The sequence below is a fragment of the Poecilia latipinna genome, unplaced genomic scaffold, assembly GCF_001443285.1.
Source record: "Poecilia latipinna isolate Pla-1442-1.1 unplaced genomic scaffold, P_latipinna-1.0 Scaffold1346, whole genome shotgun sequence".
NCBI lineage: Eukaryota > Metazoa > Chordata > Actinopteri > Cyprinodontiformes > Poeciliidae > Poecilia > Poecilia latipinna.
In genome coordinates, this window is record NW_015113962.1 from 77,961 (window position 1) to 96,953 (window position 18,993).

The 18,993-nt window shown below is 42.7% G+C and overlaps 1 protein-coding gene across 4 annotated transcripts in view; it reads right to left on the bottom strand.

Annotated features, from left to right (window-relative positions):
• smtnb (smoothelin b) overlaps positions 1–18,751 on the bottom strand; it is a 52,945-nt gene extending 34,194 nt beyond the window's left edge. For 2 of the 4 annotated variants that reach the window (XM_015055962.1, XM_015055961.1), the window contains exons 1-4: positions 18,382–18,748; positions 2,696–2,853; positions 788–866; positions 619–697 (exon numbers count right to left, since the gene is read on the bottom strand). In XM_015055962.1, the coding sequence (XP_014911448.1) occupies positions 619–697; positions 788–866; positions 2,696–2,853; positions 18,382–18,432 (367 nt within the window). In that variant the 5' untranslated portion in view covers positions 18,433–18,748. Of the gene's footprint in view, positions 1–618; positions 698–787; positions 867–2,695; positions 2,854–18,381 lie in introns of all 4 variants that reach the window. The other 2 variants (XM_015055960.1, XM_015055963.1) reach the window with 2 other exon arrangements.
• Positions 18,752–18,993: the final 242 nt, after the last annotated feature.

Sequence of the window (18,993 nt, forward strand, 5' to 3'; positions counted from 1 at the left end):
TCGCTCAAGTCCTCGCTAGCCAACAAAACTGATGGTGCACAGAATAGTTCATCTATATTTTCCAATGGGATTTAACATTTCAACTTTGATTTTTTAAAAACATCCAATTTTTTTTTAAAGTTAAATTATTCATGTAGGTTTTGTACACTGTTCAATGTCAAAATTCCAGGCTTCTCCAGGTTGAAATTTCCAAATTTCCCACAAAATTTTTAACCAATTTCTGAAGCACAAATACAAAATGTTTACAAGTAATCAGTTCCTGATATTACTACAACGATCACACTTTAAATGTTGAGCCTGCAAACGGTTCTATCCATCTTTCAGCTGTTCAGGAGCTGAAAGATGAGATGGATGAATGGAGGATGGATGGACAGACATACGGACGGATTAATGTTAGAAAGTTAGAAAATGGAATTGGGAATAAAGAAAAACAAAAAAAAAACACAAAGACAAATAGACTTTTTTCCATGCCCTAATCTCTTCCTATACTTATCAAGCTGTGGGAAAATACTTTCATTCAGGGTCTTTCCAGCCCATCGCTGCTTTTAATCCACAAACGGGTCCCAAAAATTAACCTTCATCGGAAAAAATTTCCCTGACGAACAAATCTCGGCTCACCTTGCAGCTGCTCATCCCTGACCCGTCGGATCGCCTCTCGGATCATCTTCCTCTCCTCGTACTCGGCTGCAGCACGAAGCTGCAGGATAATAAATGCCCAGTGCATCCATGTAACCAAAATGCAGCAATAGCATCAGAATCAACAAGACAGACTGATTGTAAATGTCACCATTTTTGTGAGCTCGTCAACGTCCTGGATCGACTGAAGCTTTTGCGAAAGAACGTCCAAGTTGTTGCTGGATTCTGATCTGAGAAAAATAAACAAAAATTTAAAATAAAGCAGTTCGTTTGTTATTAAGAAGGACAGCACGCAGTTTTCACAGCCTGAAGAAACAAACTCAGGAATGCAAAGCGTGGACGTTACGAGCAGCGACCCAAACCGTGTGCAGTCGTCTGCTGGCCTCAGACTACTCCATTTCTTTCTGACTCATTTCTCTCTTCCCTCATTATGCTCATTTTTTCCCCACCATTCCCTGCTTTGAATAATGCGCTGCTTGCTGGAGTTTAAATATTTCACATTCCACATACGAGAGGTGCGAGACAATAATAGCTGGATTTTTTTTATTTTTTTGTGAGCCAACGCGAGTGGATGTGCGACAGCAGGTAGGATTTTTCCAGCAGCCTCAGCGAAGCACCTCTGTTATTTTTGTAACCCGAGTCCTGAGTGCCGACGTGAATGGGAATGATTACCTCTGTTAAGAGGACTTGGTGACGGAGAGAGAGGGGGGGGGAACCAAAAAAACACTGTAGAGTGCTCAGTGTACTCCTGACATCAAATAACGTTAAAGTGTTTCTTGGTCCAAACCACATGCTGTGACATTAATGTAGCCTTGACCTTAAATTCACTCAGGATTCAACGATTTCAACCAGCCAAACTAGACATGCACAATCAATTAATCTGCAACCGACTTTCACAGTCTCACTGACAGAGCAGCTCTCCACAGTCCCAAAAGAAATGATTAAAATCAATGTTTCGTGTTATTAAAAGATCAAGAGCAAAGAAGAAAATGGAATAAAATCATTTCAAAGTTGTTGTTTTTTTGACAAATATTGACATTTATTATGCTTTTTTTGTTGTTGTTGTTTTTTTGTTTTTGTTTTTTGCATTGCTCTGAGTCTGAATTTATCTCAGTAGTCACCAGGATGACTTCATCAGTGGAAAAACAAAGTTTTGAAACAGCAGAACCAGAATCAAGAGCTAAAATTGACAGAAAAATTGAGTTGCCTGAAGAGGGACAACAGCTGTCCTCTCAACTTGATAGTCTTGTCAAACTGCTTCAAAGAAGAGAGGGAGATATTGCAATGTCCAGATGGGCGATGTAAACAGACTAGTACATTTATACAACTGTTGTTATTATGTGCTTTTTATTTCCTTATTGCAGCTGACTTTATTATGCTGCAAATCAATGTAAACACGACAATGGATAAACTGCTTTCAGCTTGAGTCATTGAGTTTGACATGGAGGAATTGATCTCCTGAATGAACACAATCAAAGTAAGAAGAAAACGCACACCACGTTTCAGTATCAAGAGCCTTAAAAAGATGTTATCACTGCAGATAAATTCACAACACCAGAGTTTTTTGTTTTTTTTTAATTATTATTTAAAATGAGTATAAATTTTAAGAAAACCAATAATCACAGTGATGCAGAAAAGTGATGGAAAACCTCTGGCCTGTTTGTTGTTGGATTTGACGGGCAGAAACATGTTTATAGAAAAAGATGAAGAGGTGGAGAAGTGCTACAGCCGACATATCGGTCCATCTACATTCCTCTGCAGCGTGACAGCTGCTGGGATCAGTTCACTCATGAGCTGGAAAAACACCGAGCTGGTCGAGAAAGAGGGAAATTAATGGAACTGTAAGCAGGGACCTCAAATGTGAGCACAGAAAAGTGGAAAAAGGAAAAATTTACTACGGCTGCGGTTTTCCGTCTCTTGTGAGTCCCCCCCCATTCCCCACCAACGGTCGAGGAGTTCCACATCTGGATTCGTAATCCTCGGTTTCACCTGGTTTGAGGTATTTCTCATTTGGGATCAGTGGGAGTGTGTGTGTGTGTGTGCGCGTGTGTGAACTCACCTGTGCTGGTTCTCCTTGTCCTCCTGCTGATTGAGGCGCGTTGGTCTGAATCTCTTGCTCGCCAGAGCGGCCTCCATGTCCTCGATCTCCCGCCTCCTCAGCTCCCGGATGGCTGAACGGATGAGGCGTCTCTCGTCCAGATCCAGGGTTCCGTCCAGCTGCAACGAGACGACGAGCATGACAACGGATTCGAGAGCGAAACGGTGCGCCGATAAAGATGGCAAAAAAAAAAAATTTGACTTGCAAAAAGCGACGACTTTTCTCTTGCGCTGCGCATTTGCATGATTTACTGGAGAGACTTTGTCAGACATGAAGACGTGACCGAGCACAAGTTCAGCGCCTTGCAAAAAGTGTCGGTCATCCGTCGTCAAACCCGTTTACTCTCATACCCTGAAATTAAATGCAGTCCAGACAACTGCTTTCAGAAGTCACTCAACTAGTAATTAGTAATGATTTTCCAGTCTGTGAGTGTATTTAGATCTGGACTTTATCTCAGCTAGTCCCTTTCTCTATGCCGTTTGCTTCATTCTGGAGTTTATTGAGAAATAATTGCTTCCCGATTGTGTGGACTCTGTTGAAGAGAGGATTGTTTGTCCTGTAACCAGTGGGTTGCTGGTTCAAATCCTCGCTTTGTTTGTCTCAGTCACTGTGCGTTGGCCAAGACATTTCACTTAGATTGACTGTAAAGGGCTTTGGAGTCCTCTGACTTGACAAATGAAGGCCATGTGCCATTTAAACTGCGCCAGGATTATTTCTAAAGGTCAATATGCCATTGTTATTTTAAAAACTGACGGGCAAAGATAGATGATGGATTTTTTTTAAAACCCCATCAGACAAGTTGACGGACAACAAAAACGTTCACAGCAACCTACACTGCTGCCTCAACCTGACTTGATCTCAAGTTTTTGTTTGTGATCGATAAGGCCAGTAACAAAAAACAATTACCATCACACAAAAAGACAGAAGAAACAGCATTTCTTTGCCATCCACGAGCACAGGGGAAATTATTTTGCACACTTTGGACCAATGAGGCTGCGACTGGCATTTTCTTCTGTATGTGGATTTCTGATTTAACTAAATGAATTGTAATTTTAAGTTGGAAAAATAACAAAATTTCTTGCAAATATTTCTAAAGTAGCACAACAAAACCTGTGATTTTGATTGCATAAAAGAAAAACTGGAAAAAAAAAAGTCAAAATCCTGGAGTTTTTGCCGAGCTCCAGGGTGGTAAATGTGATAACAGCAGAGCCAGCAGCCTTAACTTGCAGGACGTTACTGCGAGTCTCTCTGTATGTAATTATTTTTTTAGCTTTCAAACTATAAAGCACCTTTCAGACTTTTAACCAGATCAGGTTCTAGGCTGGAGGCGTGCCGCCCTGAATGAACCCAGACTTATTTCTGATGTGTGGCGGTGAAGTTAAAGGGCCAGAGTCGAGTTCTGACTCCACTAATGAGACGAGACGGGTCGGCGTGGGGGAGGGAGCCAAGGATGAGAAACAGAACCGCCGACAGCTGTGCCTCAGCTTTGCAAACATAAGAGTGTTTGGCTCCGCAGGTCAACCTGCCGTTCAGGTGTTTTCCTCTCCAACGTCGTCAGCAGACCCCACAGATTCAGCTGTGTGACGAGTCCATTTCATCACTCTGAGTGAGCATTAGTGAAAATGTCTCCTTTTCAAGCAGAAGAGGGGCAATTAAGGAGTCTATAAAAGCACACCCGAGGACGGCTGCGCCGCCCCTCGACAAGCTGGATGCTTTTATCTTATCAAGAAGGAAGCAGAGAGTTTGGTGTGGCGGGGGCTCCCTCTGTGGGTCTGCAGCAGGAACCTGTCTGCACACGCAGAGCCGAGGAGCTCCTTGGCATGGTTTTTTTTTCCTTTTTAATAAAACCTGCGATCAGACACTCACTTTAAAAATGCACCTAATGGACCAAGTCAGGACAGAAATCTTTGTTTGCCCAGAGTTTCTAAAGGCTGCTGTTGTTGAGCTCAGCTCAACATGCTGATCTGCCGAAACGAGAGCCGGCATGCCCCCGGCCAGGCCCAAAGACAGAAGAAGAAGAAGAAGAGGAGGAAGAGGGTCGACTCAGTGACGAAGATGGCCGGCAGTTTTGAGGTCTCGCTGCGGTTTGACAAAATATGCACTGGCTCAGAGAAGCCTTCTTTATATACTGTAATTTGTGGAAATGTAAAGTGCTGAGCTGACGAAAAAGACGGCTGGAGAGTAGAAGACGGAGGAATAAGAGCTTTGAGGATGACAATGTGGGGGGAAAAGAACGGAAAAGAGGGGAGGAAGCACTTGGGTATGCCTAAAAATGGGCAAATGAAAGCTGGGTGGGAAACGTGCAGGTCATTCCTCACATTCCTGCTGACTCACAAGAAAAAAGAAAAAAAAATAGGCGGTAATGAGAAAGACTGTAGCAGTCAGAAACTGGTTTTCTTGGTTCCAGTCCAGCCAGAGAGATGATATGAGACACTAGAAATAACAATGCTTGATAAGGAAGAAGGGAAAATAATCAGACAGAACAAAGAGACGCGGGGAGCGTCTGTTTCACATGCCCACACAGGCAGACACTCTCACACTAACCAAACACTGACGGAGCCGTCTGTTACCACGCTGTCCAGATCGCTGCTGAGTAAATGTCACGATGGGATTAAACGGTTTGCACAACGGCTGCCAAGTTTTAGGGCAGACCAATTCATTTTTCATCACCGGGATATAAAAACTGCCTCAGCTTCAGGCTTCTGCACCAGACCTCACGATAACAGGCAGCGATTCTGGCCCTGCGTGGATCAGGACTGGACGTAAATCTGAGTGTAGCAAAGTGCACATCTTGGATGTTAACTTTAATTATGCTGTTGGATTTTCATTTAGTGCGACGGCATCCTTCTGCTGCACATCTGCGGCCTGTACACTGATCACCACAGGAGATCTTTTCATGTTGTTGGAACATCCTGAAACGTGAACAGCACCGTGAAGCAATTGACACGCGTGTCTTAAATATTGCAGCAATGAAAAAGTGGGAGGACTTGACGTTTCACAAAAATCTCCTTCATTTCCCCTCATTTAGATTTAGACGCGTGTCAAACGTAAGGTCCGGGGGCCAGATCCAGCCCACCGTGAGTTTTTATAAGGCCATCCAGACTCTAGTGAACTTTCAAGATAACAACTGTGTGCTTAAATATTATTTTATCAATCAAATCAAAGCAGTTCTTTCTGTATTCTGCCAAATTATATCAATGTTCAACATTTAGACTCTTCAAACGCAGAGAGCCATTTATTAATATTTTAGCAGTTTGATCATTTTCATATGGCCCAAAATGAAGCTGAGTTTCACACCACTGGTCTAGCACTTACACACACACACACTACAATATATCACTATACATGTCAGCATGGGAAACGGTAGCCTTCACAAAATATTTTCATCATAAATCCAAAAGACAAGCTGCCTCCGATTTCCCTGCAGTTACTCCTGAACCACAGTTTGTTCGCTGGAGCTGCTGCTGGGAAAGCCGACAGATCAGAACTGTGGCCTCGAGACAAAGCTCGTCACGGTAAGCAATAAATCAATTAACGGCACAATAAATTAAAACGAGCTCAATAGTTCTGCATGATTGTTTTTCTCATCCAGTCCAGACGCTGGATGACAAAAATTATTCAGTCTGGTTGTTTGGTCTCAATTAGCCTCTTTACTGAAGGAAAGTTTCGTTCCCAGAGACGGCAGCATCCATTTTATTTGTTGCTTCAGTTGTTCCGTTTATTTATTTTGGATATTTAACATGGCTTCCAGTTCTAGTGTTAGAAACTAAAATTTATTATTCTCCAACAGGGCGTAATTGCATTATTACCCCATCACTATTCCTTTAAAATGGTCTCAAAACAACAATATATTTGTTTATCATAAGGACTTTTAGGGCAATTTGTCATCCAGCAAAATCTGTAGACGGGTCGACTCAAGACTTTAGCCTAATATTTTCTTCATCTTAGGTTTTCGTTTTAATGTTATGCTGAAAAAGGTCATAAAATACAAATTTCATTTTGGAAACCAAAAAGCTCCTTTAGCCAGTTTCAGCGATTGAATCTTTGAGTGTTTGCTCTTGGTCCGTTTTGTATTTTTTAGATAAAGAAGTGGATTGTTAACTTTACTGATTACCATCTCAATCCTTCATCTTGATAATCTCATTCTTGTCATTTTATCTTCGAATCATGTGTTGAAATTTCATTCTTTTAACTCAATTCAGAATCACACATTATGTCCAGAGATGTTATGCTACCTTTGCCGTTTTAAAGTCTCACTGGAAAGGAAAACAATCTTCTCTTCAGACTGAATTTGATAAGATTATGAAAGCGATTTGTTGCAATCAACATAATTTGACGCAGATTAATCCTCACTACAGTCACAACAAAGAGAACGGACCGGAGCTCCTGAACTGGGAGCACATGACAAAAACATCTGTTAATGTTTCCAAAGCACAGCAAATGAGTTACAGTCAAGATGTGATAAGAGGTAAAAAAAAAACGATTACTGGGTCACGTCAGCACTTCAACTTGACCTGCTCTGATCTCAAACGTCAGCCTGCGACCTTTCCCTCAAAGGTTTAAATGAACCAATCAGAGGGACGGCGGAGATGTTCTTCTGTTCGGATTGGTCGAAACACATAAATGCTGAATTCAAACTGGTGCAGAGTCAGAAAAGAAAAGAGGAGAAGAAAAGTCGACCTGCTCAGGAAACTAACATGGAGCAACCCAGACAAACAGAACACACCTTGCAGCTGGACGCCGGCCAACTTAAACAGAATAACCGTTAAAGAGGGAGCGAGACGGAAACATGTGCTGCTGCAGACACAGAGTCCGCTTGACAAAAATCGCCAGATGACCATGACCTCAGGGAAAGCTGAAAAGGAAAGAAGGGGAACATTACAAACACCACCTTTAACCAGCGGCTCTCCCAAATGGCAACTTTCAAACGCAAACTCAGAAAGACTGTCGAAATAACGTCATGACCCAGACAGAAAACTTTCCAGAAACTTTCCCTTGCTGTCTGCAAAATAAGAGTAAAAAGTCTCATTTAGTAAATTCCTAGAGACTAATAGTTTGCATTCAATTTGACGTAGAGGTTTCAGATTGAAAGGGGAATTGAAAGCACAATTCCCATCTTTACGTTTGCAAAGATTTATGAAAACATAAATCAACTAAAAAGGGACTGAACACGTTTCGAAGCCGCTTGTCCCCGATGTCGTTTTGTGGTGCTCGGTCGAAGCATCACAGACAGCACACCTGCTGGCAGATGAGTGAGTCAATCAATACGTCTTTTCAAGAGGGAGGGGCAGTCGATGAGACGTCACCGAGCTGTCAGCAACCTTAACGATGTCTGAAGGACAGTCATCACACCGTCTGGAGCGCGCGCCTCTCATCTCCTCTCAGGAAGTCACACCTGTTGGACCCGGCGGGGACCCCCACCCGATACGTCGTGTTCAAAGAAACAGATCGGATCAGGTGGCGACTAAAGACCGAAACGGAAACGAATTTGTCAGCTTCTCTGACACAGAGCCTTGTAAATACAGTCATACCTCGTAAACCGGGAGAAAGTTTTGAAAATTAAGCAGGGTTGCGCAATAAAACTATAAGCTTTAATCGTCTCACTGAGCTCCATGTGATGCGATGCAGGGGACCCAGCAAACATCATGTGGAAGGAGGAGCTCTGGTCAGATGAGACAAATATTAAAGTTTTGCCTCGGATGCAAATTTCTATATGGGATGGAAAATGAACACTGCAGATCATCCTGAACTCACCGACCCAAATCAGAAAATGCCAGCAGTTTATCTGTAGCTGCAGGGAAAGGTGCCTCTACGTACCAATCAGATTTTTATTTGTAAAACATTTAAGAAGCACCATTTATTCTTTTCAATCAGACACTGATTTTTGTTGTTCTCTCATAAACGCAGGTTTGTGCCTGCAACGTGACCAAATGTGTCAAGTGGTATGAATACGTTCACAAAGCACTTCACGCACACAAAAATTAATGAGGTGTAACACTGACGCAAGAGTGAGAGCCAAACAACATTTCACAAGCAGGCTCTTGCATGCTTTAAGTCACTTCCTGCTGAAGCGCGGCCGAGTGGGAAGTAAAACCTCAAAACCTCCAATGGCATTCGTGTGACGCAACTCGAATCAATCAATCAGAGCCAATTAGAGAGCACTCGGGGTCACCAGTAATCCCAGCCAGCTGGAGGCGTGCTCCCAGTGACAAGGGCAGCCTGGCGTAGCTTTACATGCGACGCTGAGCTGAAGAGGTCAGTTTATTTCATCAGGAGCAGCAGAGAGGGGGAGCGTGAAGAAGAGCCTTCAGCCGGTCAAAACACGCCGAGGTAAAACCGTGCAAGCAGCAGCAGACGGAGCGCTGAGCCGCATCGCCGTGAAAGCAGATGGCAAACAGCGAACAAGTTCAGATGCGTTTTAATTACAGGGCTCCGGCTAACTTCTTATTAGAGCATCTATTCATAGGTACAGAGAGAGCAGCTTCAGCCTCTCAACACCTGAGACTAATCAAAAGAAAACACTCCACATACAACAACTCCGTCAAACTGTAAGCACCGTCTGGCAGCGGACTCAGCTGCACCTACAGTGCCCTGGAAAACTACTGCTGTATGTGATAAAAAGGCACAAAGCACTGGATTATTATTGTGAGGTGGACATGAAGTGATACATGGTTTTGTAGTTGCAAGGCGCGTATCTGGTTGCATCTGGTGCAAAACCAGAACCACATTAATGGAGGAAAAAAACTAAAGTCAAGCACGGCGGTGGCAGTGTGATTGTGTAGCGTTGCTCTGAGGTCTCAGTTTGTGACCGTAAGCTCAAGCAAGCGTTGGCTGTGCAGCAGCGGCAAGCAAATTCCTCTCAGCATGGCTAAATAAACAAAAAAAAAAAACAGAAGTTTTGAAGTGGTCTATTCAAAGTGTGAACATAAATCTAGTTTATATGCTGCAACGTGGCCTTAAAGCATTTCATGCTTGAACACACTCCATTGTTGCCGAATTAAAACAACTCTGCAAACAAGAGTGAGTCAAAATTCCTCCATTTCGATGGCGAATACTCGTCACGAAACCTCGATGGCATTTGTTGCTGCCAAGAACCGCTCAGTTTTCCACAAAGGGCCGGGTTGTTTTGGTCAACTGCTTTCCCTAAATAAATGAAGTGGCCTCCTGCAAAGCTGAAACAGAAGCATCAGAGCTACTCGATGTATAGTCAACAAAACCTGAAACCCACGGACCGGAGTATTCGTCTCTCTCCTGCTGGGCCGTCTGCAAGTCACAGAGGTCGGGTCAAACGTCACAGCCTGATGCGTGGAGGGCTTCACCTTCCCACACACGCCCGCCTGGCCTTCTCTGGGAGCACCAGGACCTCCTCAGGCTGAACTCTGACCCTTTGACTCCTTTTTTTTTTACTTCAAGATTTCAACTAAGACACAAAGACGTTTCTGCTTTCAAGTAACGCAAATATTATCCTGCGTTTCTTTTTTTTTTTTTTTTATGTGTCACAGCAGGAGTTGCACAAGTTTTTTTTTTTTTTGGGGATGAACTAATCATCTCCCCAGCGGTTTAAGCAGATCGGACCAGTGTTCTCATGACTGTCCATATAAGGAGAATCGGGACACTCCTCAGAGCAGAGCTGAGACAGATTAGCAGCTGCCGCTGAAGACGCTGTGCTGCTACACACACAAAGATAATCAGCCCTAAATCAAATCACTGCTTTGTTAATTAGGAAGAAAGTCCAGGTTGCATCAGCTGCGTTGTTTTCCTGAGGAAAACAACGCAGCTGAAAAATGGAAACATAATCTGGATCCGTGAGAGCCCTGCAAGGCACGGAACACCTGACTCCTCAGGAGGGAGTTTCTGTCGGCCGTCGGATGAAAAATTAACAACAATGCCTAATCACAGTCGAGGCTGAAACCTGCCCCGCCACAACAGACACCGAGAATCCTTTGTCTGACCCGGAGAACCTGTGAAAAGCGAGAAAGATTATCGCCTACAAATTTGGGCCGCACACACGGTTTAATCACCTCTAATAAAGTGGGACGGAGCCACAGAGCGGACCCGGGAAAACCGTGTCCCCCTTTACAGTCGAGCTAGCACGCATAAAAGAGCAGCTACATAGAGGAATGCATACAGGTCAAAGGGCAGGGGGGTGGGGGGTCTAATCATCATCAGTGTCCTATAGGGCCGTAATGATGCGCTGAAGACAGATCTGAGCTCAGACCGCAGAGTCCACATGCCGACAGGTCAACCAGCCGACTCTGCATACGCCGACCAAAACCAGGCTTCTGATGTTTGGAGCATTTTCACTGTAAAAGAACCGTTTATCCTCCCTCAGTTTTCTGCAGAGAAACAGCTGAGCCACACCAGGAAGCTGGAATCATGACAGGTTTTAAATCAGCCAGAAGAACAAGGAAGCTGCCTCAGTGTTGATTTTAGAAATAGCCAGAGGACTCACTGATAGTAGAAAAGCAATAAATTTCACTTGGAGCGCAGCGAGCTGCAGTGTCTGGCAACGTTCTCTCATTCTGTCACATTGCAGCAACAAATTTTAATGCGTTTTACTTGGATTCTGTGTGTCAGAACAAGTTGAGGTGCTCATTTGTGATGCAGAAGGACAAAAAAAAAAAAGTACATGGTTAAAATGTTTACACATAAACATCACTTCCTCTTTGCAAAAATATATCAAAATCAGTCAGACTGGATGAAGAGCATAAGGTCAAATTTCACGCCTTGCCACCATTTCTCCTTTCTCTTTGGGTTTTGGTCTCTGATTGACTCTCCTCTTTCCCAGCCTGTCAGTTTGGGTGGACGGCCATGTTTTGGCGGTTTTACAGCTGTGTCTGAGTCTTTCCATGTCCACATGATGGACTGCTCAGCTCTCAATGGGATGTTTAAAGGCCGGGCTATTGCTTTATGACCCAACCCTAAAATTAATCCACAGCTTTATCGTTGTCGTTTCTGGGTCTTCACGACACCGCTTTCTCACCTTATTTTATGACAAAACGCTGAATTTATTATCAAGTTCCACACTGACGGACTCCATGTTGTATGTAGGCGACTTCTGCGGGATGAAGAATTTTGTTTATAGGTGTCTGAGCAAAATGGGGGGGAATGAAAGCATGCATCATTTTCCACCCATCAATAACCCAATACTGCTGCTGCGAGTTGAACGTTTTCCAAAGCAACATGTTTGGTCCTGAAAAAGCAGAGCCCTTCCCCTCCACTGCGTCTTTGTCTTCATGTCTCTGAATAACTGTAAATCATCACAGCAAGACAGCCATCTGCAGCTTTATCTCCTCTGGTTTTATGAGCAGAAAAATCCGCTACAGCATGACAGATTTCAGCAGGAGGGAGCCATGACAAATAAAAACGCTCTGAAAGACATGAAAGCTGCGATTCTGCTGGCCTGTCAGCAGAATCGCAGCAGGTGCTGGAGAAGGACGGCTCCCCTCTACGATCAGAAGCTCTGAGTGAAAACCCTCCACGGACGGACAGAGGGACATGTCCAGCAGGAAGCAAAAGGAGGGACTGTGGGAAACGCGCAGACTGCTCGTTCTCCGCTCGGATCTGCGACGGCCTGCGCTCCAGCGTTAACAACCGGAGCCGCAAGCCCGACTGAACACAATTCAACAGATCTGCTGAGCGAATCTCGAGAACGCCACGAGATTAACAGCAGCGAGCAGGAAAGCTAAACATCAACATCCGCCTGGTGATGTTAGGAGGACCAGAGGAAACGACTCCTTCCTGAGGGACACGCAGAAAAAGCTCCAAGCACCAACTTTTTGACTTTTTTTTTTCTGACAGCATCCCATCTGTTGTGTTCCTTTTTTTTTTTTTTTTTTTTTTTTTTTTAAGTTTAACAGAGAATATTTGCTCACATGATATATTTACGAATTCCACCTAGAACGTTTCTGAATAATACAACCAAATGCTGGAGTCGGTTATTTTCCTTCACAAACCAGGAAAAAGAAAAAAAAAAAAAGTTTTGTCCAAATAAATAATAAAACTGATGTTTGTATCCATTTCATGGCATCTCAAAGCAAATTAGGGTTAATCGTTTCCACCCCAGAGAGAAAACTCTATCTTGTAAAATCTTAGAGATTTTCCAGCTCTTAACTGTCCTTTTCGCTTGTGAACACCGACAGGAGAGCAATAAAGCTCCTCTTATTTAATTTAGCATTTCATCTGAATTCAAAACGGGTTTTTAAAAGTTAGAAGCCAAAATAAAAAGCTTAAAGAACTAAACTCAGGGGACAGTTTCAGTCGGTGTTTATCTAAGAGACGTCTGGTGGCGCTCAGGGACACAGAGGAGGGAAGAGACGCCTTCAATCCTTTATCCAGACCTTTTCCACTTGGCAGAATGACGAAGACAGGCAGATCAGTCTCTGCTGGATCATTTAGCCGCTCAGACGTAAAGAGCGGAGCAGCTGAGGGTCAGCCAGTCTGACTGCTTTTACAAAGACCGTTTGACCCTCAGCAGGCAGCGCCAGAACATACAGCTTTTCATTCATTCAGACTTCACAAGCAGCCGCCCGCTTTTCAGCTGGTTGCAACTGTTATATTTCCCCAAATATGACACAGGTTGGTTATTAAACTAAAAAAAATAAACACACACTCTGCTCAATCTTTCACATAAATATGCAACGTCCATCCAAGAATGACTTTCAGCTGATTATCAGCCTCTTGTAGAAACTTTCAAAGAAACAGAAATCCTCCAACAGGAGCCAAAAATATTCTGCCTGTGTGTTGTTGTTTTTTTCATATATAATTTTTCAATATTTTCTCAACTCGTACTTATTACTTTTGCCAAAGGAAACAAAAAAATCTAATGCATTTGTAAGTGTAAAAACTATCAGGCATAAAGAGGCCAGAGTGAAACCCTGAGCAGACGCAGCGTTTAGCTTTCAGGTTCATTTGCTGGTCAAAGCCGATTTGCTGCCGATTCATTTAAAGACCAAGAATCTCCAGATGCAAAAACGTTGATTAATAATCCCACGGTTTCACAGAGATATGGCATTTATTTACACACAAACACAAAAAAATGCAAAAATAAAATCCAAATTATTTAATAAAACTGAAAAGCAATATTTTTTTCGCTATTGCTGCTAAAAATAATAAAATGAAACACTAATTAATGCAGCTTAAAGTGTTCATTGTCCGGAATATTTAAACATAGCAAGCAGACATTAGCAGGTTAATGAGTTGAGCTCTCTGTGAAGGTAGCAGACCTTCAGTCTGAAGCTTAACAGGAGCTTAGCAAAGCACCTTGCAGGTTTTAAAAGGTGATTTACATCATGAATCTCTTCAGCAAGCAGAAATATTTAAAAACAGCCACAACCGTCTTTACTGTAAACTCTGGGAAAGTGTGGGTGTTGTTCCTGCAGCCAGATGACCAGCAGAGCACAGCAACAGGTAGGGGAGGGGAACCATAAAACACAGGAAGACATTAAAACACTCTCCTGCACTCTTATCAACAGAACATTAAATCATGGGGGGGGGGGGGGAATGTTTAAAAATGGAAGCTTAACATTTTAAATGTTGGCCTTGCACAGTTAAAGCTGATGTGATAATTCTCTACTGGAGGATTAAGGCAAGGTGATACAAAAGGTTAAGACTCCAAAATATGCATTGTTGACTTTTTATGAGAGGAAAATCTCCTTGAGTTTCTGCACATGAAGTTTGATGAAACCAGACTTCAAAAAGACAATGCAACAGAAAAACAAATACAATTATCTTTTTACTCAAATGTGCTCATAATGTTAGCAGCAGTGCAACAATAACCTCTCATGGTGTAACTTCTCCTAATGTTACTGAACTATTTTACAGTACTGTCAAATAAAAAAAAAAACTCCACTGATATATTTTACAGTAAAGACATTACTTCACTTCCTTTCAGAGGCAAAATGTGAGCAGATATTTATGTCAGAATCCAGAATCGAAAGCTCTCCGTTCGTCCAAAATGCGGATGCAGCTTCTTATCTCTGTGGTCTTTTGTTTGGAAATTCACTGACAAGAAGCTGAAGTGTGCAGGCTGCAGCACTGTAGATAACCCCTGCCTGGTGCGTCGGCTCAGGCACGATGACTTTGCCAGAAGCTTCAGCGAAATTAATCAAGAGGGGGAAACCGAAACGTGCGACTGGGATAAAAACCAGAAAGAAAGATATTTTCTCTTCTTCTTCTATAGGAAAAAGGCCTAGAGAGAAAACAATCAAGGCAATCATATTCATAAACAGCAACCGCAGATTGTGATCAGAGCATTAATCATCAAGGCTGTGTGGAAGAACGTTTACTTCAATAGAAATCTGCTGCATGAAACGACATGCGCCTGACGTTCCATGGAAAATTCACGTCTAATTTCCTTTAAGGAGGAAGAGGGAGTATTTATATTTAAAAAATAAATAAATAAAAAGTTCCAGGTGACGGTTAAGCAACCATCTTTCCAACTTATTCCTCACAGACGATGAGTCCAGTCTCAACAGGGAGTAAAGGTGAATCCAGAGAGAACGCAAAAATCCTACAAAAGATATTGGAACTTCTTCCTTCCAGACTGTAACCATTGAGCTGTTGTCGATGCGCAAAAGAGTTTAGAAAATCATAAATTAAAGGCCCAGGGGTCTCGTTTATCAGCCAGACTGGACCACAGAGTGAATCTGGCCTATTTTAAACATGTGTGAATGCCTCTGGCTCACCAGGGAGAAAGGACAGTCAAGGCCTGGAAGGACTGGTCATAAATCATCATACGTGGGACCCATCCAGCGTGTGAAATCAGCCGAACACGGAAACCCATCAGCGTTCATGTCAATCCACCTGAATACCGAGCGCTCAGTGCTGATGATTATGTCACATTTGGACCTTTTTTCTGCATCCACCTGTGCAGCTCTGTGACATAATTAGGGGGAAGATCACAGAGCGGCTGACAAGACGCCAACTTCTGCGCCAAGTAGGGCTGTGCACCTGTACCACAGCCAGCAGACACCTGTGTACGCAACAGGTCCTGCAGGTTTAACACACAGTGACGCGCAGCAAACTATTGCCTCGCAGCAAACAAATCAGGGCTGTGCCAGCTGATAGCCATCACTCTGCAAAAAAAAAAAAAAACAAAAAACAACAAAAAAAAAAACTCCCCAGCAAAGAGACGTCGGTTTAAGTCGTCAGATTCAAGGGAGATTTATCCTCCGATTGAACTCGACGGAGGCTTCGGTTCATCATAAGATGAACCTTGACAAATACCTTCTCAGCTCGAGAACTGATTATGTTTCATGAATGCATAAATAATCGCTCCTGCCAAGCGAAATGAGGAGGGGGAGAAAAAAAAAAAAAAAAACAGAAGCTCCTTCTGGTTGAGTTAGCGAGGGATTAGATGAGCAATATAAAGCGGCAGGTTGGGCTTTGAATAGAGGTGTAGCAATGGGATTAGCAGCGCTAAGAGAGACCGCCATACGACCTTCTGACTGTTAAGTTCATTAAGAGCAACACAGGCCTGGAGTTCGTGTTGCAGTTTAATAGCCAAGGCTTTACAACCAGCTCAGACCAGCCCGAGTCCCAAAATGTCCATTATCTTTTGCTAGCATTTTAAAAACACAACAAGACAATAGATTCTGAATAGGGTAATAATAATAATAGGGTGTTAGATTTCCTAAAAAGCTCCGAAGATGAACTGCATTTCATCCCAGTCGCTTGTGAACTTTCTGTTGCGAGTTTGTTTTGTTTGAAAAGTTCACTGCGGATGGAAAAGTCTGACACTGTGAACATCATTAGTGAAATTGTGGGATCGGAGTGACCTTAAAGCTGAGGGAAAGATGCTGCAGCAGAGGGGAAAGAGAGAGAGAGGGAGAGATGGGACATTTCCAATCCAGCTCCACAGTGGGAAGCTGAAAAGACAATTGAAGAAGCTGCATGATGTGCATTTTATTCTCTGAGGCAGGTCCAGGGACAATGGCAGCGTTTACTGCAGGGTCCTGCAGCATGCATTGTGCAAGCAAGACAAGTTAATGATATTTCCTCTGTGAGCTGAGGTCAAATGTGACAACATTAACTAAAGAAAACTCTAAAAGTTGCAGAAAATACAATTAACATTTGAGTTTTTAAAGCACTTTTTTTTTTAGTATACCTCCTCATACCGCCCAGAGATTTTTTTTTTAAGAAAAAAAACAAATCAGATACACTGTGGCCATTTCACCAAGTAGATCTGTTCAATCGGTTGTCAACACAAATCCCAAACCAGCTGACTGTGTGGGTAAAATATAATAGACTTGTGGTAAAATGTGAGTCACTGACTCCAGATTACAGTCGGATCATCCCAGACTTTAGCAGATCAGTGGAGCAGTAAATAGCCTGATTCAGGTCAACCAAACATGACATTTCTGCCCAGTTCGGCTCCAAAGCAAACATATCGGCTTTATTGTGCTTCAAGACCAGCTTATTAATAGACCCTCATATTGGTAAAGTGTAGATTCCTTAGAAGAAAGGCAGAAAAATCAACGCTGTCAAGTAAAGTTAAATTGTCAAGCTGGTAAAGCGCAAATATAATGATTAGGACATAAATAGGAGACATTAAACAAATTCCTAATGACTCTTTTTACAGTGTAAACCAACAATAAATAGCAATAGTTTTTTGTTGTTTTTTTTCCAACAACCACTGCGTTTGTGCGGAATTCAAACAAACTCGATGTCTGAACAGGATGAGTCGCGTCTCCTTGTAAATGTGTCAGGTGCCATGATACACCGAACACACTACACCTACCAACGCCCTGGGAAGTAATCAGGACATGACCAAGCAGTGATAGTTACTACTTCCAGGCATTCAGTGCACGCGATACATTCTTCTTATCATAACTGGACATGCGACATGATCTCCAATAGTTTCACAATAGCAAACACCTTCATTAGGTTCATTTATGTTGACATAATGGCCTGTTTGCCTTTTTTTTTTCCATGGGTTAAATCTCTGTCTACTTTTTTATTAGCCATCTAGTGAATATTTAACTTTATGTAGTTAGATCTGAATGTCACTATGTGATTGCATTGGAATTAATTGAACTTTTATTTTTTTTAGACTGATCCAGTTTCAAGGTGATCTGTTTTAAGATGACGCTCCTGTTATTTGGCACTACATAAATAAAGATAAGCTGATTATGAAGAAGTGCAACAATATTCTTCTGTGAATTTGAGATATTTTCCTTCCTCGCATCAGCAGTGCACATTTTTTCCCTCATTTCACATCAACTAAATGTTGTAAATTCTTTCATTTAAAAACTACAGATGTCTGAATTGCTTTGCTTATCACAAACAAATGTGGGGGGGAAACATGTCCTGTTTTTTGTTTTTTAATAAGAGGAAAACTTGAAAATGTACATTTTCTTTGTCTGCTGTGCAGACCGAGTAAGTCTGCAGGAGGATTAGCAGCAACACTGTGCGTAGCCTACCTGCCTCTCAGGTGTGCTAATTAAAGGAGAAGCTCCCTGATCATCTAAGTCAAAAGTATTATTGTGCTTCTTGGAAATGATCTTGCCGTGTGCACACACCCTAAAATAACAAAGCAAAGTAATTCAGCCTAAAGAAAGCACCCAGTGGAAATCTAAAAACTCAATGCTGCTTGTGCTAAATATTTTTTTTAAAGACTTTTAGAGCATCTCCGGACATTTACTCACCAAAGCTCGAAGAGAAGACTCGTCCAGCGCTGAATATGTCTCCAGGGACATCTCGATGAGTCCAGGTGAGACTGAAAGGTAAGGAATGGATGGATGGAGTGTCGCTGTGAAGATGATCCCCGGTCCACAACGTGACCACCTTGCACGATTCGCGTTTTACTTTCTTGACGCTCCTTTTCCTTTTCTTGTCTTCTTCGGTGAAGGTCGTTTTTGGCTCAGCTAACAATAGAAAACTCTGGAGCCGCTCGCTAAAATCATATTTAAGCAGGAGTTTCTTGATCCCAATGAGAGGAGAAGCAACCAGACTCTCACACGACAGGACAGTAGCAGCTTTTTGAACTGAGAATTCCCACTGAAAAGTTGTAACCCCGCCCCCGTCCGGACTCCCGGCTCCTCCCGGCGTTCATTCAAAGCGCACCACCAGGCGGGGGAAATGTGAAACAGCGTCTTCAGGTCAAGATTCTGGAAGTGAGGTTCCGAGAACTCCGTGCTATTTATTTTTGTGTAAAACCAGATTAGCTGTAACTGGAGATTAAAAGTAAAAACAGCTCCTGTCTCAAAACTCCATAGCAGTTTATAGAAACCTCACTTTATGAGCCTTCAATCTGTTCT